The sequence below is a fragment of the Grus americana genome, chromosome 26 (assembly GCF_028858705.1).
Source record: "Grus americana isolate bGruAme1 chromosome 26, bGruAme1.mat, whole genome shotgun sequence".
In the NCBI taxonomy this organism is placed as follows: domain Eukaryota; kingdom Metazoa; phylum Chordata; class Aves; order Gruiformes; family Gruidae; genus Grus; species Grus americana.
The window spans coordinates 4,061,863-4,086,577 of record NC_072877.1 but is presented as its reverse complement, the minus strand read 5'-3'; the positions used below and the strand labels follow the sequence as shown (position 1 = coordinate 4,086,577).

At 54.1% G+C, this 24,715-nt stretch overlaps 3 protein-coding genes across 4 annotated transcripts; 2 read left to right on the top strand and 1 right to left on the bottom strand.

Moving 5' to 3' along the window:
• Positions 1-1,826: 1,826 nt before the first annotated feature.
• Positions 1,827-5,797, top strand: STAR (steroidogenic acute regulatory protein). Its single transcript, XM_054804340.1, has 7 exons — positions 1,827-1,976; positions 2,585-2,698; positions 2,972-3,099; positions 3,180-3,338; positions 3,884-4,068; positions 4,263-4,356; positions 4,445-5,797. Exons 1-7 carry the CDS (start codon positions 1,913-1,915, stop codon positions 4,550-4,552), a joined length of 852 nt encoding a protein of 283 aa, XP_054660315.1. The 5' UTR covers positions 1,827-1,912; the 3' UTR covers positions 4,553-5,797.
• ASH2L (ASH2 like, histone lysine methyltransferase complex subunit) lies at positions 5,276-15,110 on the bottom strand. 2 transcript variants are annotated; one of them, XM_054804337.1, is made up of 17 exons: positions 14,945-15,110; positions 14,560-14,629; positions 13,462-13,607; positions 12,613-12,701; positions 12,167-12,261; positions 11,937-12,032; positions 11,626-11,721; positions 11,325-11,400; positions 10,610-10,627; positions 9,241-9,334; positions 8,688-8,905; positions 8,303-8,470; positions 7,749-7,942; positions 7,246-7,338; positions 6,782-6,880; positions 6,384-6,443; positions 5,276-5,947 (listed from the first exon to the last, which is right to left on the bottom strand). In XM_054804337.1, the coding sequence occupies exons 1-17, from the start codon at positions 15,085-15,087 to the stop codon at positions 5,840-5,842; spliced, it is 1,863 nt and encodes a 620-aa protein (XP_054660312.1). In that variant the 5' UTR covers positions 15,088-15,110; the 3' UTR covers positions 5,276-5,839. The 2 variants fall into 2 exon arrangements, with proteins under 2 accessions (XP_054660312.1, XP_054660313.1); XM_054804338.1 differs by lacking the exon at positions 10,610-10,627 and having other exon boundaries at positions 14,945-15,106.
• Positions 15,111-16,469: 1,359 nt separating this feature from the next.
• NODAL (nodal growth differentiation factor) lies at positions 16,470-19,309 on the top strand. The gene is made up of 3 exons (XM_054804339.1): positions 16,470-16,734; positions 17,247-18,037; positions 18,139-19,309. Exons 1-3 carry the CDS (start codon positions 16,470-16,472, stop codon positions 18,289-18,291), a joined length of 1,209 nt encoding a protein of 402 aa, XP_054660314.1. The 3' UTR covers positions 18,292-19,309.
• The last annotated feature ends 5,406 nt before the right edge of the window (positions 19,310-24,715 follow it).

Sequence of the window (24,715 nt, the reverse complement as noted above, 5' to 3'; positions counted from 1 at the left end):
CCGTCTGGGATAACAACGGGCCCGGCTGGTTCACAGCCGGGGGGTGTCCCTGCCACCCCGGTCCCCGCTGCTGCGTCCCCTGGCTGGGGTGCTCGGGCCACCCCGGCTGCGGGGGGGGCCAGGGGTGACAAACCATGCCGGGGGGGGGGGGTCTCACCCGCTCTCCCCAGGCACCGCGGTCTCATCGGTGCTGGGTGTGCGTTTGGTACGAGCTCTGGGTTGGGAGCTCCCGGCAGCGCTCGGGGATTTCAGCCCCTCCTGATTTTTCCTCCCCTCCGTGTGCAGACATGTGGGGACCGGGTGGACGAAGTGGGGGGGCAGGGGGGGAGCTGCAGTGGGGCCCCGGGGAGCATGTCTGCGCAGAGCTGCAGCACTGGTCGGCGAGCGGGAGCGTGGCTGCGGCAGGGATTTCCCGGTAAACATTTGGGAAGGGGATAGAGCAGCTTTTGGCTTGCTCCTGGTCCTGCTGGCACCTCCATCTAATTGCCCATCGAGGTGTGATGGAGAACAGCAGCCCGGGTGATGGAGAGGAGCCATCCCGGGGAGCAGGGGGACCATTCCTGGGTGGCAGGTAGGACCCAAATCGTCTCTCAGGGGGGTGGGGGGGGCTTGGCGGGCAGGCTGGGGGAGGCGAGGGGCTCCCTGGGGCCGGGCCACCGGCATAGCGAGCGGCTGACCTCCCCCTTGGCCAAGTTGTTGCAACAGCGGGGAGGAAGGTCAGGTTCCCCGCAGGAGGGTGCAGGGGCTGACGTCAAAGGAAGCAGCTGGTGATTCACGGGTTCTTGGGAGCGCTGGTCTCTGGGGCCGTAACTCATCCCAGAAATGTCATTTTTATCCTTGAGTGTTATCGCTGCTCTGCCGTTGCCCACCGCTCCCAGCCCCGTGGCAGATAAACTGGCCTTTGGTGGAGGGACGGGGCTGTCCCTCGTTCCCAGCCCCAGACTCGGCGCCTTAATATGCTTAATATTCAGCTTTATATATGCTGAAAGACACACATAGACTGAAAAGCCCTATATAGAAGACGTATATAGAAGAAATGCTGTTAGTGTGGGGCTCTGCGGGCAAAAGGGTGGGCTGCGTGCTGTCCAAAAATGCTCCTGTCGGTGTGATGTGCACAAAGCATCCCTGGTGTTCCTGGGGCCCACCGGTCCCACACGCGTTCATGGGTGCCAGCGGTGCCAGGGGGTCCTGCTCTGCCTGCAGGGTTGGGTCTCGTGCACCGGGGCTTTAACGTGCCGGCGCATGTGGGGTCTGGTCCCTGGCATGGCGGGGGGGCGGGGAACGTGCTGCTCCAGGTCTTGTGTCCTCAGCAGAGCTTGGTCTGAGCCTGGCTCCCGTGATTCTGGGATGGTTGTGCTGTGAGATGGTGGTGTCCAGCATTATCCATTACTATCTGTTGTCATCCGCCATTATCCATTGTTACCTGTCAGAATGGATTATTATCCGTTATTACCCATGGCTGATGATCAGTGCGGGGCAGCGGTACCGTGGGGTTTGTCCCGGGCACTGCGACTGCCCGCAAAGCACCGTGCAAGCCGGGTGGGGAGGCTGTGCCTCGGTCTCCTGCCCTTATCCTGCTGTGGGACCTGCCTGCACCCCCCCCAAGGCTGGACCATGGACGGGGCTGGCCAGGCTCCACCGTGTCAGCGCGCTGTACGAGCACGTGCCCGCCTGCGCGTGCATCTGCTCGCCGGACGCGCTGACCCGCAGCCCCCGGCAGATGCGCAAGGAGCCGGGTCTGGCCTTGGCCCCCCGGGAGCCCTGCCGTAAGTGATGGCTCTTATCTCCCCGCTGACAAGCCAGCATCCTTCAGCGGGCGTACTTAAGGCCGAGCGCCCGGAGGGCCGGAGCAGAGGAGTCCTCGCTGCAGAGACGCCCACCCGCAGCCCACAGCTCCGTCTGGACCGGGGAGATGCTGCCCGCCACGTTCAAGCTCTGCGCCGCCATCTCCTACCGGCACCTGCGCAACATGACCGGTGAGGGGCCGGGGGGGGCCGGGACGCGGGGCTGGGGGAGCCCCTCTCCACGGGCTGCCTGTGGTGGGCAGCGCCAGCGGGGCTCACGGGGTGGGAGGAGGCTGGAGGCTCCGGGGATGCTGTGCCCACCACATGCCACGGTGCTTTCTGGGTTTCGTGTTTTATTGTCTCCACAACCCTTTTTGCAGCCAGACCTGTTGCTGGGGGTGAGGGGGGCTGCGTGCCGCTGCTGCACGTGAGGGGAGCTGTAGGTAACGCTCCCGCTGCCTGTGAGGATTTTGTATTCTTGTACTCCATTTCTACGGCCTTTCCTGGGTATCCACATGCTCCTCGGTATTTTTACGGCTGTCATCTGCTCCCCGCATGCTGCGTTGCCATTCCTGGAGCAAAGCCTGGGTTTGTTTCAGACAGCTTTTGTCCCAGAGCAGTGCAATGGCAGTCGGCTGCTCCCTGTGCCTGTAGGGACTCCAGCGAAGGCAGGAACAGAAATTTGTTCAATATGTCATATGTTTAAATTGGAAAAACCAAAACCAAAACCAACCCATAACTAGCAAGCCCTCTGCAGTGCAATGCCCGGTGCTGGCGAGTGATGCGCTCTCTGCTCGCAGGTCTGAGAAGACAAGCCGCTGTCGCCATCAGCCAGGAGCTGAGCAAGCTCGCCTGCCGCAGCACGGGCCCCAGCACGTGGATTAACCAGGTTCGCAGAAGGAGCTCCTTGCTCAGTAAGTGACCGGCAGACGGGGTCTGGCCACTCGGGGTGGTGGTGGCGGTGGCCGTCACGGGTTGGGGCTCAGGAGAGCGGTTGGAGGAATCCCCTGTGCTTCTGCTAAACAAGCAGCCAAGGCAGGCCAGCAGTGGGAATTGAGTTTATTTCTCCAGCCCATGGGCACGGAGAAGTGTATTTGATGTAGATAAAGCTTATCTGGCATTACTACGTGTTAGTCAACTGTGCGGTGTTCCTACGCTCACTCCTGCTTTTGTCTGATCCCATGCAGGCTCAAGGCTGGAGGAGAAGCCCTTCAGCGAGATGGAAATGTCTTACATCAAGCAAGGAGAGGAAGCCCTCCAGAAATCGCTCAGCATCCTCGGGGACCAGGATGGCTGGAAGACAGAGACAGTGATGGTGGGTGCTCTGCTTGGCAGCAGACTGACACAGTCCACCTGTAAATATTTGTGATGTTAATTCTGCCTTCCCCTCTCCAGGGTAACGGAGACAAAGTGCTGAGCAAGGTGCTCCCGGACGTGGGCAAGGTCTTCCGACTCGAGGTGGTGGTGGACAAGCCCCTGGACACAGTGTACACTGAGCTGGTGGACAACATGGAGCAGATGGGAGACTGGAATCCCAGCGTCAAAGAAGTCAAGGTCAGGCACGTCAGACTTGGTCCCACACATACGCGCTGCTCCGAGGGCCGTCACAAGGACCAAAGCATCGCTTTGTCCGTCACAGCAGGGACGCGGCCGGTTTTCCACCCATTGTTTGGGAAGGGAGAAGCTAGACTTTATCTTGTCCGCTTCCTGCTGCAGACGTAGAGCTTGTAACGGCATTGCTGCCGCAGCAGAAGTGAGTCGGTAACAGCGTGGCTGCGGAGGGAGGACTTACTCCGTAGGGAACACACCAGCTCTGTTAAATTTCTGTTGTTACTGGAGGAGAAGTAGCACAGTACCCCCATGCGCAGGGAAGAGCGTTTTGTTATTCCACAGCTTGTCTGGAGTAAGAGCCATACCTTCCCTGTTGAGGCATTGCAAACTAATGTTCTGTATTCTGGGATGAAGCACGTGGTTGCAATTTTTCCTCACTATAAGCATTGAGTTTTTCTAAGAGTAATCACACACAGTAATCAAAGCTAGCTTTTAGCCGTATTTGCAGTAAATACCTCAAATTAACATTTTAATTCTGAACTGTCCAGATTCTCCAGAAGATTGGGAAGGACACAGTGATCACCCATGAGAAGGCAGCCACTACCCCCGGTAACATTGTCGGACCGCGGGACTTCGTGAGCGTCCGCTGCTCTAAGAGACGTGGCTCCACCTGCGTCCTGGCCGGCATGGCCACAAAATACGGAGCTATGCCGGAACAGGAAGGATTTATAAGGTAATCGCCTCTTGCATTCACCTACAGGGTGGTTACTGCGTCATATTCACACACCAGCTCTCAGTATGGGCTCAGAGTAATTAGCTTTGTCACAGTAGCAGGAACCGCAGTTCACAAAGTGCTTCAGCACAGCTGGAATTTTGAGGTGAAGTCAGACGTTGCTTTCTAATGCGTGCCCTCCCGTCCTCTTACAGAGCGGAGAACGGTCCCACGTGTATGATCCTGCGCCCGCTGGCCGGCAGTCCTTCCCAAACCAAGCTCATATGGCTCCTCAGCATTGACCTGAAGGTAAGTTTTGCAGCCAATCTTTCCAAGTAGAAGCAGGGTTTGCGTTCGAGGCAGGTTCCACTCACAGCCCGCGTCTGCTCCTCTCTAGGGCTGGCTGCCGAAGACCATCATCAACCAGGTTCTGTCCCAGACGCAGGTCGACTTCGCCAACCACCTTCGGGAACGCCTGGCCCAGACCGTGGCCGTGAACTGCTGACCGTGCATGTAATAATTCATTGTTGGGGTGGAAAGTAGGGAATCTTGTCCTGGGGTAAGTCAGGCACAGTCTAACTTCAGGCTGTGCTGATTAGACAAGGCCTTTAATAGTAGACACCACTAATTAATACATAGTTTCAATAAATAAATAAGTAAAGCTTCATTTATTGAAAGTGACTAGTGAGGGAGGGCGCAGGGACCTGACAGCTCCATCAGAAATTCAAAGCAAGTCCTGCATTTGCTCCTCTGAGCATGTGCTGGCCCAGTCAGGCCCTGTGACCTCCCTCACTAATCACTTTCAATAAATAAATAAAGCTTTAATTAGTGGTGTCTGCTATTAAAAGCCTGGGCTAATTAGTTATTAAGGAAGTCCCAGACACCGGGCTGGGAAGGCAGGAGGACCAGCACATGCTTAGTGGGGTAAACACATTTTACTCCCCTCCTTCCCCCAAAACACAAACAGAGCACACACTTACCTAAAAATTTGATTCCCTTCTTGCCCCAGTGAATCAGCTTTAATTTATTTTTCCTGTACAGACACACGCAAAGTGTCAAATTATTTATTCATTCAAAGCTCTGCAATGATAACTTGTCAATGCTGTGAGCAGGAGATCTTCAGCTTGAGCGATCTCTAGAGCGTAGCTTCTTTGAGTTTAAACCTTATTCATTAAAAGTCTCAAGTAAAAAAAAACCAAAACAAAACAAAAAACCAAACAAACTGAAAGTAAGTTAAAGGCTTTATTTTTTAAACTGGTTTCCAGTTTGTGGGGGGGAAAAAAAAAAAAATACAGTTTGGCCAGCAGCCCAAATTTCAGTCTCACATGCAGTAGTCTTGTTACAACACAATCCTCCTGGCTGGGAGCTGCTGTTTACAACTGAGCGGAAGTGTCAGTATTGCTTCTGCAAGTGTACGTACAGCAGGACGGTCCAACTACAGCCTGCTCTCACTGAAGAGCTGACCATTACAACCCAGGTACAGCACATGAGAAGTTCTCTCAACACAATACTTGCTTCTTCGGCTAGCTACACTGTAAAGGGTACTGAAGACTCCGAAAGATGCCCACAAATAGCACGATACATACTAGAACTGCATTCACTTAGACGCCAGCGTAGTGGTAGAGCGTGGACTCTTCAGCAGGTAACAAATACACACAGCACCTGCCATCAAGGGCTTCAGCGTGTTGGCTTGTTGGCTGATTGTTCCGAGTGATGCATGTTCCTCTAGAATAAAAACCACTTGACTGGATACCCGCTGTCCTTCTCGTTAATGCTGCGCCGCCTGCTTCGTTTATGGCTCCCAGGGTGGGCTTCGTCTTCCATCAACTTCTGTCTCTACATGGTAGAGGACATCTGCCAGCGTGTGCTCGACAACAGCTCCCCAGCCCATGTCGCTCATCTGCAAAGGGACAGGCAGACAGTTAGCTCCAGTCCTGAAGTACAGGCTCCGGACAAAGGGTACAGCGGCGTTCCAGGACTGTTTCCCTCCCAAAAACATCGGGGGGGTGGGAAATTCCCAATTGTTTCCTTAAACAAGAATTCAGCCCTCTTACTGATAAAAGAGGCTAACACAGGCAAGAAAAGGGACTTTATAATGTGTCAGGAGGAACAAGACAGCATTTACTATTTAGTTAAAATGTAGCTAAGTTATATGTTAGGCTATATTTTTAAATACAATCCTTTTGGTTACTCTGTCCAAAGTACAAAGACTGAAGAGGACAGATACAGGCTTGGTCTAGATCAACTCCCGCCACAACAAAATCTCAACCACCTTTTGTTTAAATACTGTGAGGCTATTGCAAAGCAGGGGGTAAAAAGCTTCAGTTATTACTTACCGGGCGGTAAGTGACATCCCTAGGTGGATACTTGAAATATGGCCCAAAGTTTATAGAAACCTGTGGAAGATATACTTGTCATTAGATCCAAAAAAACCCAGGCAAATTTCTACAGTCCTCATTCCCACCCCCTCCTACTCCTGTGCCTACCCACACCCTGTGCAAGACCCCATGAACAAACAATCTTTGGCCTGAAAGGAGAGCGTTCGTTCAACAGCTTGATGAAGTAAATCACGCAAGGGAGTAACAGCATTGTTCCAGAGTCGCTTCACTAAAACAATTCCCGTCTTTCCTCTTCACATCCTTGACACGCTCCTGGAGTGCCCACATTCTAAAACTATGCATTACTAAAACTATGATGGACTTAGAAATTATCTTTCAAAAGATATGTTACTTACCGTGCAGCCTTTGTACAAAGAAATAGCAGGAAAATAAACTCCTTCAAAGATGTCTTTAAAGGCAATTCCTTGGCTGGCACCATTCTTGAAGAATATTATCTAAAAAGAAAAATGAAGAGGGTTTTTTTCCCCATTGATGCTAACTTTTATGGCCTTACTTGTGAACTACAAAGTAATCCTCAAGAAGCAGCTTAACCTACGCTCCCCTTTACCTGACGCCAGACAATTACTCAAGCACTCAAGCGACAGCAGTAACTTTACAAGCAAAGGGCGTAGCCGATTTGTTAAGTTCACGTTTATTGTTGCTTTAATAAAAGCATTCTTGTTCTTGATGAAGAACTAATGATCAGCCTCCCTTTGTGCTCATTAAATGCAAGTGATTAATACATACAATAAACCACTCTCAGCAGGCTTCCCACTCTTCCTGAAGTTATGCACCCTCCACCTACCAGTGCTTGACTTACCTGGCTCCCGGGTGCTTGCTTCAGGCTCTTCTCTGCTTTGTCCACAAAGTCCTTCTCTTCAAAGTACAAGTAGCTTTTGAATTTGATCAAAGCCTGAAATATTAGAAAACAACCACTTCAGAAGCAAGCCAGAAAACCTGTTACCTTTAGTGATGTATTAAAGAACGGCAGACTTACGGGAGCCCTGCTCTGGGGTCAGAGTCCCCATTAAGAATGCTTCACACAACTCAACTATTTGAGAACCAGGAGGGGAAGAGAAGATGAAACCAGATGTGGGCAATCTAGCCTGTGCAGAGTCTTCCCTCACAGAACCTCTGGGTGGTTCTGGATATGTTGTTTTCTCGAGGTTAATGCTTTGGACCTCTCTGCTATGAGCCACAGTGGTACCCAGCAGCAGGATGGAAAGGGGGCACTCAAAGGGGGCAAATGCAAGGCTAGAGCAACCCATTTTCCACTTGTCCTCCTAGCCAACACTTACTCCGATAACGAACTCCACACCTCACCTTATCTTTGTAAGTGTCAGGCAGTGATTTGGCAGTCTCAGTATCTTCTGGAAGACTGATGTAAAATCCCAGGATATCACCCTGTCCGTAGCCAGATGAGTAGTGTTTCCCTATCGACTGGTGAAACTTCGTTCCCTTTTTGCTGCGCCAGGAGTAACTGAACTTGTCGTATCCCAGAGGCGCCTGGAGGTTCCCTGCAGAAACCAACGTTTCTTCATGAACATAACACAGCGGATCAGGAGCACCTCTGTGCATCCCGCTTCAAGCTTTGGAACAGGAATGACATCCAGTTAACAAATAACAACTGCCCTTAGTACAAATGCATTGACTACAGAGTTAAGACAAGGCCAAGCATGCAACGGCATAAAGGGTCCACCCATGCTGCGGTTCTGCACAGTTTAGATCACCTGCAGAAGGAGTTTCCCCTTAGGAAAAGCAGCGAAGAAGTGGGCAAGCTGAACATGACTTACCCTCCCTAGTCTAAATCACTGGGGAAAGAAATACAGGAACCAGTTGGAATCCACTGCTAAGAAATACTTGGTTAAATTATTTACCCAGGGGCTGTGACCAGCCTAATCTGGCAGCTGTGTCTGGAGGCATCTCATCCATGGATATTTCAAAGTACCACGCTCCTTTCCGCACTCCATGCGAGGCTCGTACCATCGAATAGCCTTTCTCGCCAATAACGGTCAGTCTGTCATCCGAAATCTTTAATTGAGGAGCTGCGGTAGATGAGAGAAGATACAAGCAGTTCATTTGTGATTTCTAATGTGTGGTAACGTCAAAAGGCAAGCGAACACACAGAAGTGGATTTAACATTTGCACCTTTTAAAGAATGATGTCCAAAACGTCAATAACCGGTAGCATGAGGTTACAGAAGATGGCCCCTCATAAGAAAAGCCGGCTATACAATGTGCACAGGATTAGCAAGCTCCGTACCTCGGTCATGCAGCGCTAGGAGGACACGTTCATACAGGCAGGCTCTGTAGAGGTCCCCAGGAATAGGCTTTCCTGCCCAACAGTCTAGTTCCAGTTTTTCAGGGTCAGGTGCATGGGGGTCAGGCTCAGCCAAGATGTAACGGTATCCATCTTTATTAAAGGGGTGTTCCAAAGGATAACCGTGGGGTGGTAGGCGCTGGGCGGAAAACAAAGGGTCGCTGTGAAACACAAAAACAACAGGTTGGCATCTCACGGCAGCTATGGTTCAGTAACAAGTCGGCCCAGGACAACAGTGCTCAGGGGATGCACATCGCTTTGCTTCCAAAACAGTGGGTGCAAAATGAACATATACTCCTCTGTTTCAAATAATTTCTAGCATGCGACCTGTCTATAACATCACAGGGCTACAGCACGATTCCCCATGCATCTACCAAGGGCAGGGACAGACAGGAGGCAGCTTAAGGCATCAGAAGTAGAGCTGTCCCTCTGAGTAGCATACAACGCCTTGCTATAGGTGCTCATCAGTGTGCCACCACATCATCTTTCCTCTTACCTTCTGGTTTTCTTGGCTGTTCCCGTGGTCCCTCCGTCCTGCTGCTTGCGCTTTGCTCCCCGTCCCTTCCCACTGCCTCCTGCAGCAATTCCCCCTAAACACAGAAACCAGGAGTTATTAAACAGCTGATGATCAGAGAGCACCTGTGAGCACGGAATCTCCATGAACAGTAAAGGGGCAGAAAAAGCCAAATTAAAACCAGTTCATGAGTTCAAGTACCTTCTTCCACAATCACACTTGAAAACATTATTGAAAATGAGCATAGCAAAATCCAGAACTTTAATGAAGCTTCTAGTCAACTTTTGAAATATCTAAATTTACAGTGGAAGGAAGCTAAGTGAGATTTAGTAACAAAATGAGTTCAGCTCAAACGTTTAAGGTGACAACTAAGAATCTTTTCTGTCATCAAAAGATCTACAGACAACAGCATCACGATCTGCTTCAAAAGCATTTTTATTGGCTTTCATGGAGATTCCAGTCACAGTTCAAATTTCTTTCTGAGGAGTAGCAGAAAACCCAACCTAGAGCACACACTAACTGATTTTAAGCAAAGTCACCATTGCAGTGACACACTACGCTGGAGAAACACTCTGACACCAATAAGCAATAAGCACTTAACATTAAATTTCCATCTATAAAATAAAAATACACCTAAGTTGAGGAAAAATGAAAAGCAATAGAGGTGTTTCTCTTCAGTGTTATCAAAATCAGCACTATGACTGAACAGCGTATCATTTCATATTACAGCACTCAATTACCAGTACGCTATTTCGAAAGAGATCACTGTTGATTTACAAAGAAAACTATAGAATTTTTATGTACTGTAGATAAACACCTTTACGAAACACATACTGTGTTGTAGCTAAAAATATAGTCAGCTTTTAAATTATCAGCATTCCCCTAACGGCGTAAGGGATTCAAACCGTTGAAGGAATACCATATTCTGCACAAACATGACTTGATCTCAGCTGCACTTGCTAGTTTTAGCGCACATAAATATTTAGGCTCTCCAGTTTGTCGTCACTTGTTTACCTAATCAGAATATCATACCAGTTCACAGATTCAGACTGTTTATTCAGGCATTAAGATTTAAAACTACAACAATATCAGGCCAAATCATACAAAGTAAAAACAAACATAAATGAAAATAAAACTTTAAACCAGTCAAGTGGGGCAGAATATGATAATTAAAAGCTTCTAACTGCTACAGATTAAAAAGTGAAATTGTTGTTTTATATTAAAGTATTATTGCAATCACATGAGGGCACGCTTTTGATTTTTAATTGACTTTAGCTTCTAAGCCAATTGAGCAAAAAAGCTTTGCAAACAATAATACTTAAGTTTTAGAAGCTGAAAGGTAAATATTCACCTCCCAAAGAGGCTCCACCTGTAAGAACAGAAGTGGCACCACGTTTGTCAATCTTCCAGAAATTAAAGAAAAAACAACCAGTGCGTGAAATAGAGACAATGCTACCTTAGATATCTATAACCCTGTTTGAAAAAGCCCCAAACGCCTCCTGTTAGGTACTATTTGAATGTGCTTAATACGGAATGCTGTAGCCTTGTGCACAAAGAAATCTCGTCGGCAGTTAATATTACTGCAGTAAGATTACCATAAGTAATCCCAACGCCTTAGGCAAAGTCGTTAGACAGCTGTCATTCCCCAAAAAGCAACAACAGTAAAACACAAGCAGTGATTACAAGGCAGAACAGTACACGTACCTTCCCCAACTACTTTCAAGCCTCAGAGCAAGGGAAATGGGAAATCTAATACAAGCAGGTAAACTAAAATCATTATGGAAGAAAATTGAGAGCTCAGCTTTCTTGCAAGCATCGTGATGTAGTTGGCTGCCATGAAGATCAAAGTCGAACCTTCACAAGAAGGTAGAATTCATTTATCTCTCTATAGAGGCACGGTGAGACTACCTGAACATATTTTGCACATAATAAGCATAACCTCAGTTCACACAACAGGTTTAACTGCAGCATCTCAACTGACGTAACTGCACAGATGCCCAACTACAGGGCTGAGAAAACACAGCTTAGTCCCAAATATTCAAAAACCACCCAATTAAAGAACTTGCCATTTAAGCTTCCGCTCGTCGACACAGCGTTGTTCTGTTTCTGGTTATCATATGCGGGACCAATATTGGCAAGATCCTGAAGGAGATAAAAAAAATCTGATGTATACACTCAGTCAAACTTACGACTCAAAGCCTGAACACGGCACTTCCAGATGCTGGAGGACGCCAACACGTCGCTTGGCACAACACAGGCTCGCACTGAGACTTGGCTAAGTTTTGCTCATTTGACACCAGCAAAAAGAGCCCCCACCACTTCCTCCCATCCCCACGGCGCGCTTCCCTTCCACCTCTGATTACATACTTGGTCTAGGAGTCCAAACTTGGGGTAATCTTCTTCTGGGTCTTTACTCCCTGGGTCCGGATGCTCCTTCACCAAGAATACATCTCTTTCTTTACACTAAAATAGAGGAGGAGTTTAAGTTACATAGGGTAAGATCATACAAAGTTCATTAACAAGTGTTTAAATCATAGTATTTACTATTAATGCATAGTGTATATATCAACTACGTAAGAAGCATTAGAATCTTCACCATTTAGCTCTAAGTCCAGACCTCAGCAAACAACCGTACCATTCCCAGAAAATCCCCTAGGAATTTAATTCCTAATACTTACCATAGTTTTGACAATATTGTTTGGCCAAGTCATCTTCCCAGGTCTCTGTCGCGTTGTCATACACTCCCAGTATTTATCAATAAATGGGATAATATCCTGTAAAATAAAAAATAAAAATTGAGTCTTAACAGTGTGGCTCTGAAAGTCTCACTGCCACTATTTGAACTGGCTCTTCACTGAAATCATAGCTTACGTAAAACCACGATGATTTTTACAACAGCCATACATACCTTATCTTTTGAGAACATAGTTTTTGGGTGCTCATCTTGTGTCCTCGACTGCCACGTTAAGTTGGCCAGAGCACTAAGGCACATTTCCTTGAGATCTTAAAAACAAAAAAATACCAGAGCTGGAGTTACACTTCACAGGGAAGATCAAACATCCTCACATATACAGCGATTACTAAACACGCAGCATCCCCGTTATCTTGAGTAACAGTAAAACCCTCACAAGTTCTGTCCTAACCCAGCAGCCCTCACTAAACAGAAGATTTTCACCATCTTAAGTTAGTAGCAAAACATTTTTAGAAAAAGCCGCACACGCTTGTTGTTGATACTGGATTTTTTTGGGTCATTTTGGGAAAGTTTCAGCAGAGTCCTCCCACCGACTTTAGACAAAGTGAAGCCTCTAGGATTGCCTTGCACAAAATTTCAAATGAGAGTGCTTTTATACTTACTTGCTTGTTTTCTTAAGAAATACGTGTTCCCACTGTGATGGCAAACATTGCAATGGAAACTGTAGTTGGTCATGAAGGGCAGACATGATCTGGAAAAGAGCACACCGATTTGTAAGTTCTGGTGCATGCCTTGCTACATCAGGTTACGAAATTAATTATTCTTGACTACATCAGGGTAAGAAAATAATTATTCTCTCTCCAAAACCAGAAACATCTTATCTTTTCATCAAATTAGTTTTACCAAGGGCACTGAGAAAAGCGACGAAGCTCTTCAGAAAAATCGAAGCAAGTTAAGTGTCATCATCTTGTTTTAGAGAAGTCCTGAAATTCATTCAGCAAAATAAGAGACAACAATCCAGAAGCTCTGGACAAGGAGCTCCACCTGAGTTAATGAATTAATTTTAACTGGAAGTCTAGAGTACTTTTTAGGGACACAATACAACCAAACATGTTGAGTTTTTAAGAATTCTAAAGTCAGTCCCACATAGGCTCTAGAAAGCAAGCTGAATTTACTTTCCACCAACAGGAAGATTTTATCTTTTGTTGACGCCAGCTGAAAATGTCTGTTGAAGCCCCCCCCTGCTTTTCAAACAAGGCTACGTGCCCCTGAGGTGGTACATCCAAGGGCAGCTCTGACAGTCCTGAGGTCTGGGCAAAGACTTTTTAAAGTTGAAAAGTACAAACACGAACACTTCCCATGGCGCTGGGTAAAGCTTTTGTTATTTACACCACACACAGGTTTCCAAGTGTCCAAGGACCCAGGTCCTGGTCTGTGGGAACGTACCCTCTAAGCACTTCCATTTTTGCTAACCAAAGTTTCGCGGCCAGCATTAAGCAGAATTTACGTACGTGGTATCGATGCCAAACGTGTCTGCTGTGAACCACTTTGTACAAATTCCACACTGCAGCTCTATCTCTCCAAGCTGCCGTCCGTTCTCTTCATCCACCGAGCCTGCCTGAGCATCCAAAACCTCAGAGTTGTCCCCGGCAGCTTCCTACAACCAGAGCAGATCAAACTTGGACTGCCTTAAAGATTGACTGAATCAGACAGGAAAGAAGTTTTGTGCAGTAACCTGTCAAGATAGGAGAATTTAGAGGGAATTTCCCCCCCCCCCCCCAATAGACAGCCATGCTGTGAGTGAGCTGGAACTATTCTGCAGATTCACTTAGTTAAAACTAGTCAGATGGGCAAGGATTTAATTTTCAAAATAGTTCTTTAAAGAACTAAAACTGGAGCCAGTAAGATGGAAAGTCCTTCTCATCTGAACCACAGGAATGTGTTCGGATTTTGTTTTTTGAATAACTACTTTTTCCCCTTCTATGCCTTTGTCTTACCCCTGACTTAGTAACCTTGGAAAACTGAGGATGCTCATTAGCCCTAACACATCAGGCATTGCCAGCATCTATTTGTTAAACAGAAACATTTTCTCTTCTGAAAAAAAATTTGACATTTGCCCTTTTTCAAGGCCACGTACAGCCCGTGGCTACCTTACACCTTTGCATCTCCCCACTACCTGTGCAAAGGCACTAGATCGCTACCAACTAAGAATCCTTTGGGAAATTCTGCTGGTGGTGAGGCGAAGAAAAACCCGAATGGGAGAAGGGAGAGGATTAGCAGCCTGGTGAACAGGTATCCCCAGGAGAAGCCCCAAACTCAGCTTGCCATGGAGAGAAGGACAATTCCCTAGGATCGCCCAGGAGAGAAGGACAACTTCCAGCTCCGGGATCCCCAGCTCTCACAGACACACACAGGCTCACACGACAGGCAGCTGTGCCGCAGGGACAAATTGCGGCGAGAGGCAGCACCCTCGGCGAGAGGCAGCACCCTCGGCGAGAGGCAGCACCCTCACCTTCGGGAGCTCTCACTTTCTACCTGCCCCAGCTCCGCAGAACCCACCCCGTGCACTGGCCTCCCCCAGCGAGCCCCGGCTGCCCGCAGCCACCTACCAGGGGGTCCTTTCCGCTGGCAGACTCTGTCTCCAGAGCTGTGGCGACATCGACCAGGGCGGCATCCCCCCTGCGAGAGCAGAAACGAGTTCCCGAGAGCAGCCCCCACCTCGGCCCTGCCGTTACCGCGGCACCGGGCCTTCCCGGGCAACACGGGCCGGGGCACCCCCGTGCGGCTGGGGCAGAAGGACCACCCGGATCCCCGAGGCTTCCCGGGGGGGGGGACGGGACCCCCGCTCCCCTCACGGTTTCCAAGGTAACGGGGGAGCGCCCCCCCCGCCCCCCCTAACCCTCACGGTTCCCAGGGCTGCGCGTGCTTGGGGGGGGGGGGGGGGCTTAGGCCTGCGCCGGCGCGGCCGGGCACCGCGGGCAGACAGAGGCATACCCGGTCTCGGCGTCGGTAGCGCCCGGCTCGGGCGGTGCCGGAGGTTCCGCGGCGGGTGGGTCCGGGGCGGGCTCCGCACCCTCTGCCGCGGGAGCAGCCACTCCAACCGCGGCTGCCGGCGCCGCCGCCGCCGCCGCCGCCATCTTCACCCGCTGCGCCGCTCTCGCGAGAAGGCGCCGCGCGCCACTGGCGGGCCACGCCCTTCTTCAAAGGGCAATGATATCTGGTGGGGGCCACCCCGGGCGGGCGGCCGAGCGGCGCCACCTACCGACGGACTGCGGGAAGGACACGGGGGGGGCGGTGGCGTCAGCCTGCTGGGCCGTGACGTCACCCAGCCAGACCCTGGGAGTTAGGTGCGGGGGTAATAAACCGGAGCTGCCCAACGGGGCGGGGGGTGTCACCGGCAGCTTCAGCACCCACGGGCTCCTCTCTGTGCCCAGAGCCTTCCCACCCACACCGGCCCCACACCGGGGGGGGGTTCCCGCGTGAAGATTTAGCACGTTTCCCCCCCCCGCCCCGGAAAGGAGGCGTGTCACCTCGCCAGCCCCCGCTCTACACCAGCCTCTCGCTGGGAGGGCCGGCGGGGGCGGGCGACCCCCCAGCTCGGCTCCTCACACCGCCGGGGGCCGGGCACAGCTGTGCGGGGGCTGTCGCGCAGCCATGTGTCCCCGCGGCCGCTCTCCCTCGCTCATGGCTCATTTCACCTGTCGCATCCCTCTGCCTGGCCCAGCACCCCTGCCCAGCCGCATCGTGTCCCCCCTCTCTACCCTCCCCCCGCTCCCCCGCACCCAGCGGTACGAGCCCCGTTGTCCTGTCCCGCACGCTGTGCCCTCGGCAGGGAGGGTCGGTGGGTGCTCAGCACCCTCTCCCCTGGTCCTGCTCCGGATGGCGCTAGGAGAAGGGAAAACCGGGGCGGTGGGGGGGGCAGAACCCCTACCTGGACCGGGCTGGGGAGTGATGGGGACGTTGGCCACGGGTACCCCAGGTTCTGGTCCCTTCTCCAAGGAACAGGACAGGATTGCTGGGGGGGGGGGTGCTGTGGCCACCCATCCCCAGGGGTCCGAGATGCCGGGCGGTGCAGGGTGCTGGGGACAGCAGTGTCCCCGCACAGCGAGGGGGTGTCCGCCTCCCATCCCCGGCAAGGCAGGACCGGAGAGAGCTGGTGGTGGGGACGGGCCCAGGAGGGATGGATGGAGACAAGGACGAGGAGGAGTAGGAGAGATGGAGAGATGAAGATATGGAGGGATGAGGCAGCGATGGATAGAAGGGGGGGGGAGGGAGGAACGGGGGAGATGGAAATGGGGAGGGACGGCGGGGGACAGATGGGGGTCGAGGGGAGGGAGGATGGGGATAGAGACGGAGGGAGGGATGGAGCCGGGGACGGAGGGATGGGAAGAGGGACGGGGACGAGAGGGGAGGGCGGGCGGGAGGGGGCCGGGGCCGCGGGGAGGGGGCTGCCGGGGCGCCCGGGGCGGCGCTCGGGGCTGCTGTACAAATAGGGCGGCTGCGGGCGGCCCCTGCAGCCATGCGGGACCCGCTGCGCTCCGCGCCCGCGCTGGCGCTCTGCGCCCTCACCCTGCTCCGCCTGGGCTGCGCACCCACCCGGGCACCCACCCGGGCACCGGCCCACGCACCGACCCGAGCACCATCCCACGCACCCACTCGGGCACCGACTCACGCACCCACCCGCGCCCCGCCGCGCTGCCCCCCGCTGATGCTGCAGCTGCTCCGCGCCCCTCCTGCCCCGCTCCGCGCCGCCGCCGCCGCTGCCCTCAGCCTCTCCCCGCACGGTGAGTGGGGCCGCGGCCCCGAGCATCCCTATCCCGGGACCGGCACTGTCCTCGGGACCATCCCTGTCCCCGGGCATCCCTGTCCCGGGACCGGCACTGTCCCCGGGACCATCCCTGTCCCCGAGCATCCCTGTCCCGGGACCGGCACTGTCCCCGGGACCATCCCTGTCCCCGGGCATCCCTGTCCCGGGACCGGCACTGTCCCCGGGACCATCCCTGTCCCCGGGCATCCCTGTCCCGGGACCGGCACTGTCCCCGGGACCATCCCTGTCCCCGGGCATCCCTGTCCAGGGACTCACACTGTCCCCGAGCATCCCTCTCCCTGGGACCGGCACTGCCCGGTGCTCTTGCTGGCTCTCAGGGCTCGGGGTGGGTCTGGCTGCTCTCCCCAGACCCTCGGGCTCCCACGCCAGGGACCGTGCCCCGGTAGCACGGGAGGACACCGTTCCTCTCCGGCTCTGGCACTCGCTGGCAAAGCCGGCAGTCCCCTCACCATGCCCCTTGGGTTTCAGGCTCCCTGCAGAACGGCTCCCGCTGGGCACTCTCCTTCGACATGTCCTCCCTCTCCAGCAGCCAGGAGGTGAGTCTGGCCGAGCTCCGCATCCGCCTGCCCGGCCTCTCCCCAGCCCGCAACGTCTCCCTGGACATCTACCACAGCCGGCGGCAGAGGTGCTGGGGCGGCGGGACCTGTGCCCACCAGCTCTTCCTGGGCACCGTGGCTGGCAGCCCCTCTTCCACCCAAGCCTCCTGGAAAATCTTTGAGGTCACCAGCCTGCTCCGGTCCTGGCTCCACCAAACCACGGTCCCTGGGCACCGCGGTCTCTCGGGAGGGGAGCGGTGGGAGGCGAGTGGGTTGGCCACCCCGGCCACCGCTGCGACGCACTCGCCCACCTTGAGTGATGCTGGCCCCAAGGAACCAGCCCTGCCCCAGGATGTGACGGACAGAGTCCTGCTGCTCGTCTTCTCCAAGGACAAGTCTCCGGGAGACCACAGCCTCATCAGAACAGCGGAGACCTCCAAGCATGTCATGCGTGACAGCAGCTCCCAGGGCATGGGGACCCGCCGGCACCGCAGGAATAGGAAGGAGAAGCAAAGGATCAAAGCAAGCGATGCTGCCGCTGCCGTCCCGGGCGAGGAGGGCAGGTCCTTGTGTAGGAGGGTGGACATGATGGTGGATTTCGAGCAGACCGGCTGGGGCAGCTGGATCATCTACCCCAAAAAGTACAATGCCTACCGGTGCGAAGGGCAGTGTCCGTCACCCGTGGATGAGAGCTTCAAGCCCACCAACCACGCCTACATACAGGTAAGAGGGGGTTGCTGCCTCCACTCCCCCCACGCACCCCCAGACCCACCAGCCTGTGGCAGAGGGTGATGATGCTCTGCCCTTCCCATGTCTCCCCACAGAGTTTGCTGCAGCTCTACAAGCCCAACCAGGTGCCCTGCCCCGCTTGCTCCCCGGTCAGGATGAGTCCCCTCTCCATGCTCTACTACGAGAAGGGCGAAATCGTCGTCCGCCACCATGAGGACATGATTATCGAGGAGTGTGGCTGCAACTGAGGCCAGCTCATCCCTGCGGGAAGGGACACATCTCTGCCCAGAAAGTGTCCCCGAGGACTGGCTGCCCAACCCACAACCAACGTGCAGACCGGGGCATCACCGGACCCCTGCCACCTCCTAATCCTGCGTGCCCATGGGTTGGCTCTGGCTGTGCCAGGGAGGAGCGGGGTGCCCAGGCATTAGCAGCTCTGCGGCACTGCGCGGCTGCAGTACACGGATGGATCCAGGCTTCGTGCAGGGAAGATGCCGGTGGCAGCACCGAGGTGGTGGGTGCCTGACGGCTGCGTTTAGCCCGGAGCCATGGTGCTGGCCGCTGTGTGCCGGGGCAGCTGAGGGCTGGTGTTGCTCCACAGAGGCAGAAGCCAGGGTGCAGGGCTGGACCTGCACTATCGTTGCTCCATGCCATGACACGCTGCCTATTGCGATGCTCCTTTTGCCCACAATAGCTATCGCTGGTAGCTACGAGCTCTCGGCGGGACACTGCAGCACCAGTGTCTGGCCACACTGTTGGGATTTTCAATCATCCCCAGGGTTCTCTTAAGACTTCTGTTATATTTCTATTAAAACTTATTAAAGCCCAGTGTCCAGAGCCCCTGGACGGAGCACCATGTGGGCAGCAGCAGGCAGGGGTTCATCTCAGCCTGCTCCTTCCCTGAGGCTTCCAGGTTGAGCGTGGTCCCAGGAGGGATGGACCCAGGAGGAACTGGCTGGCAGCAGGCAGCAAGGCAGCGACCTGCATCATATACGTTCCTTGCCCAGGACCACGCAGGGAGTGATGCAAAAGATGGACCTGGGGCTCCCGCATCCCTCCCCAAAGCATCATCCATTCACCAGGAGCCAGAGAGGGTTTGCACGGGCACAAGAGGTGCCCCTGGAAATAATGCAGCCCCGTGGTCGGTCTCAGTGGGTCTGGGCCCCTCCCCCCAGCCCTCCTACCTGCCCTGAACATCCCGGCTCACTCACTGCTTTCCTTTGTAAAACCACGGCTTTGCTCAAAGCTTTTCCACCACTTGCTGGATGGGGCTCATGGTTGTATAATTCATCAATAAATTATATATATTTAAAATCCCTGGTAGATTCTGCTGATTTCCATAGTCCTTTGTTGCTGTAGAATGGTCTCTCAGAGTGTGATTCCCCCATGTCTCTGTGCATCTGGTGCACCCAGAGGCTCTCCCTGCCCTGGGATCTGACTGCAGCCTGCCCTGAGCTCTCTGCCTGCCCAGCATTCCCAGTTTTGCCATACGACTTGCCAGCAGGACCGGCAATGCCAGGCAGTAACACCCGGAGTGGGTAGGCTGCTACTGTAACTTGCTAGAGCAAGGGGGTCCCCTCAAACGGTGCGAATGATGCTCAACAGCTCCGTGAACAGGAAAGTTGGGGTGACATAATGAAGAAGCTGTTCCCACCCTGATGAGGAGTTGCTCAAGAGCAAGTTGGGAAGCACCTGCAGCCTTTGGGAAGGGCTAAGGGAATTTTCCACCTTTATTTACCCCTTGGAGATAAGGGGAAGGGCCATGTTCTCTAACAGAGATGATTTTCAGCCATGTGCAGCAGCCGGTGCAGGCAGCTCTCCTTTGGGTCACCCACCCGAAGGGGTGATGGGGCTGGGAGGGGGATTGCTCCAGCCGCAGACGATGCCCACGGTCTCGAGTGCCCCGGGGATGACCATGCCCCGCTGTGTGCCAGCCCTGAGGGGACGCTCCTCCTGGGGCAGCGAGGCTCAGTCCCGGATTTGGCCGGGCTCACACTGTCGCAGCCCTGGCCGTGGGTCTGGGCACCCCCACGCTCACAGCTGCCCCCTCCCACGGCCGTGGACGGGGACACGGCACACACGTGGGGACCCACTGCTGGCCCCCGGCTACATGCGGCGGAGGGGACGAGCGGGACCGCAGGCATTAGGGCTGGCAGCGGGTGGCCAGGGTGGCTGTGCAGGACCGGCCGTCCCCATCCCTCCCCTCCTGGGACCAAACAGCCCGGACTCCACATCCCGGCCCAGTCTGATTATCCCCAATCCACATCCCAGCCCGCGGATAAACAAAGCGTGTCTGGTTCCTCCTGCGCAGACCCTCCCCTGGGCCGCTTACATATTCCGGCAGCGTTTCACACTGAGACCATCCCGTCATTAGAGGGTCATTTGCAGGAGCTGTCAAGGGTGGGCGAGGGAGGCGTGGGGCTAACCCCTGGCAGGAGGCAGATGTGCACAGAAATCTGGAGATCTGGGCTCTTGATGAAATTAAATTCTTCCCCCCCCCCCCCCCTTCCTCTGCAGGTTCGCTATTCCCTCTCAAAAAATTTGTCACAGCAGCAGCGAAGCCAGGAGGTTTCGCTCTCTCCCACGCTCACCGGCTCCTCACCCCCCAGGGACCCCCTCGCCCTCCCCAGCCCCCTGCGTCCCTCAGCCGTGCTGGGAGCTGTATCTCTGCGATCTCTGCCCCTCCATCAAGCCTGTCTGAAATCGAGCAACGGGTTCAAAAGTTGTCGTGGGGCCAGGGGAGGCAGGCAGCCTTTCCCTGGGAAGAGCAGGGTGGAAAAATAAAGGCTGAGATTCCAGGGCTGTAAGGAAAACATCAAAGTGTGGACGGTGACAATAAAGCTGCACAGCCGTGCTTAGGCAAAGTATCTGCTAGCAAGCCTGGCTTTGCAAAGCTTGGGCTGTGAGCGGAGACCTGATCTGAGCAGAGCGTTCTGCTGCCCGGCCCTTCTGCCCCAATACACATCAGCTGGTGACACAGGGGGCCCAGACACACAGGACAATAAAGCGGGGGGGCAGCTCCAGCCTTGCCATGGGGGTCCTGCCCACCTGCAGGCATCGCCCGTCCCTGCGCTCAGCACCTTTCCAGTGACCGGCACGACCCTTCAGCATCCCAGGGCCAGAGGGTGCTGGGGCAGGGACACTGCACGGGCAGTGGGACGGCAGGAATGGGACATGGAGGCTTTCACCCTGCTCGCGCTGCACGGGGCAGGGAAGAGTCCGGCTCACACACACGGCCAGACCCCGCTCTTGCACTCAGAGATGCTCCTGTGAACCTCACCTGGGCAGAAGACACCAGTTTTTGCACCAGTTTCTGCACCAGTTTTTGCACCAGTTTCTGCACCAGTTTCTCAGAGGGAGTTCTGCTGCAGAGCAGAGACCCTGCCGCGAGTGCTCAGGCAGTGTGGAGCATCTTGCTGCCCTCCCGGAGGTGTTGGGGAGCTGGCAGGGTCTCTGCTTTTGGAAGGGCTGGCTTGGCTTTAGCACCCTGACACGTTGGGAAGGGAAGGACGGAGCCTTCCCAGTACCAGGGAAGGTTTTCTGGCAGGGAGAGCGCCCTGACTGTAATGGAAGTGCGCACGCTCCCTCCCCAACGTCAGCAAGAGCAGCGTCCGCTGTGCCGTACGCGCAGGGGCTGCCAGCGATGGCACGGAGCCGCAGCCACCACCTGCCTGCGTGGAGCCGCTGCCCGCACCTCGGAGGAACAGCACGCGGTCAGGGAGGGAAGACAGGCACGGTTTACTTTGGCTGCACGAGGAAAGAGTGAGAACAAACAGACCGAAGGGCTTATCAAAGGCCCAGGGCAATATTTGTACAACCGGCGTATTAAGGCGCTAGCTGGGTCAGGCAAGCATTGTCAGTCCCATGACCGGGATGCGGAGCAGGACGCAGGCAGGCTGGGTGTGCTGCTCTGCCCTGCTCGAGACGAAAAGGGGCAGGGACGGAAAATGCAAGGACAAAGCCACCACTTGTCCCTCGGACCTCCCCAGAGCATCCCAGCTGTGCAAGGCAGCCACCCACGGCTGCCTCCCCTCCCGTCGCTGCAAGGGCAGCCAGGCAGCAGCCTGCGGGCTCAGCCCGGGCAAGAGCAGCTCCTCAGGCTGTCAGTGCAAGTGCCGGGCGAGGAATGAACCCTGCTCGGGCAGGGATCTGCCCTGGAAACACTGAGCTGCTCCTGACATGGCTTAGGCAAGCTGGGAGAGCGCTAGAAACACGAATGAATGCAGGAGAGGGTCCAAACATGCCCGGCTGAAGGATGCGGCTCTGGCTGGGGGTGTACGGGAGGGAAGGACCGGAGCAGGGGATGCTGAGACCGTGCGGTCCCTGGCCACGGATGGAAGAGTTCAAGGCACGGGCTTGGGACAAATTGCACCAGAGCAGATGCGCACGAGTGCCGCGGCAATGCATCACGGGTTCACAGCTTTGGCAGTGACTCGTTCTGCCCCCAGTGACCGTGCCGATGTGCCCATGGCCCCAGGGCCCCGCACCGGGAAGCCAGCGGGAGCCCTGACCCTCCCGGACCCCCCCCCTCGCACCTGGCCGGGTGCTTCGCAGGGTGCTCGCCCTCTTTCAGAATTATCGGCTATGAATTGCTGTCAGAGGCACCTGGCGCTTTGATGCTCCCTCCAGATCTACATAAGCACGCAGATACCGATGCAAAGCTGTCGCAGGCACGGACAAAATACTTAACACTTAAACACTTGTCCCTCTCGTGTGGGGGTGGGAGGGAGCAGAATTTAAAATTGCTTGCAATAGTTGACACTCACTCCAAAAAACCCCACGCAGTCGCTTTCGTAGCAACGCAAGAACCCAACACCACGAGGCTCTCGTTCGTGTCTGGACCACGGCGAGTCAGAAACTCCTGGCAAAAAAGGCAGCGAGGCTGAAATCGGCTGGTTTCTCCCCAAGAGAGCCACGGGCTGTGCAGCCCTTAGCTGGGGATGGCACCGCTGCGGGGGCACCTCCGGCAGCTCTGCCACCCGGCTCAGCCGCAGTCACCGGCACCGCGTCCCCCACCAAACCTCACTCCGGTAACGCAGCGGGATGGTGCCTGGATGGGGAGCGGGCACAGGGAGCTGTGCAGGCAGCAGCCCTCGGGCCCTGCCCGCAGTTACATCAACACAACCCCCCCAGCTGTAAAGCCACGCTCGAGCAATAATTATAGACACTTTGTTTAGGGCAGAGCAGGAAAACAAGCTTCAGCACTGAGTGTATCGGCTTAATTCTTGCAACCACCACCCCACGAGCCTGTCATGGGTTTTTTGGTCTACCCTAAAGTAACCAGCTTTGGACAAATTAACATCAAGGCGATAAGTTTTCTTAAAAATAACTCTTCTGCTGGTTCTGGAGGTTGCTGTGATGCGCGGTGACCAGAGAGCAGGAGGGCTCCAAGGGCGCGTGTATCTGAACCGCTGCACAACGCTGTCAGCAACGGGGCGATCTAGTAGTGCCATTTCATCTGAAAATATTCATTCAGCAAGACAGACAAGTCAGCGGCAGCTGCAGGTCACAGCGCATGTTCCAGCAGCGACAGCAGCTCCTCTCTGCACACACATCGTAGCAAGACCCAGCACTGGTACAGAGTTGCAAGACTGATAAAGTGACACCCGAGGACAATACATTTGAATCTGTTCCCATTAAGGTTTCAGAGAAACGCTTAATCTTATCTTTAAAAAAACTGCAAGTTTATCTGCAGCAATTGCTTTGTTTCTTCTGTTACTCCCTATTAAAGGCTTGGATAGCATAATGCCACAATTGAGCTTAATTAGCAGATATTTAGATGCTATCTGCCAAGGCTGATTTGAACAGACACTTATTGTCTTTTAGGAAGTCTGAGGTTCATCCTCTTTCCTTGAGGTGCCTCAACCACCACCACACAAGCTGCCACCACCACCAGCACCTCTAACACAGCACCGCAGCAGCATGCTGAGGCTGCTCTAATAGATACTCGTTAAACTGCATCAAGACTAGAGGCGGAGATACTTTCTCTGGGAGCTCAAGTTGAACGCTCCCACAGTAAAATTATTTTTTAAGATGAAAACATCCCTCTCAAAACCAGACAGGCTTAGTTCTAACCCACCAGTTACCAGGTCAATGCAGTCCAAATCCCTGCCCACCAAGTGATGAAAAGGAGAATCAAGCATGAAAAGTTTCAAAAAATACAGCAAGAAACTGTAGCTGAGCAGTCACTCGCACAGTGGATGAGATGCGCTGGTTTGACTGGCAGGAGCCGGAGGCTCAAGTTTTCCCTGGCAGGAGAGGGCAGCTCGGAGCCAGGGACCCTCTTCCCCCCAGCACTCATCTACAGGAGGCTCCTACCAACCCCACGAAGCCGCCTCCACCCGCAGACTGCCTGAGCTCTGGCCCAAAGGCGCCCACAGACACCTGCACTGTGACCTTGCAGAAGAACCATCCAGAAACACAGAGCAGACAGCTCCTGCTATTTCTGGAAGCGGACTCAGAGCACACTGAAACTTCCTGCAGCGACCAGGTGTTGCATGTGGGACGTACACAGAGGTTTTGCCACGAGGGCTTACGGCAGCTCAGCCTGCGTCTCAGGGGAAACCCAAGAGCACGGTGTTTATCTCAAGGCTATACACAGGACCACCCGATTGATTTTCCTACAAGAAGTCAGTGGTTTCTTGCTGGAACAAACAAGGAACAGAAGCCGTA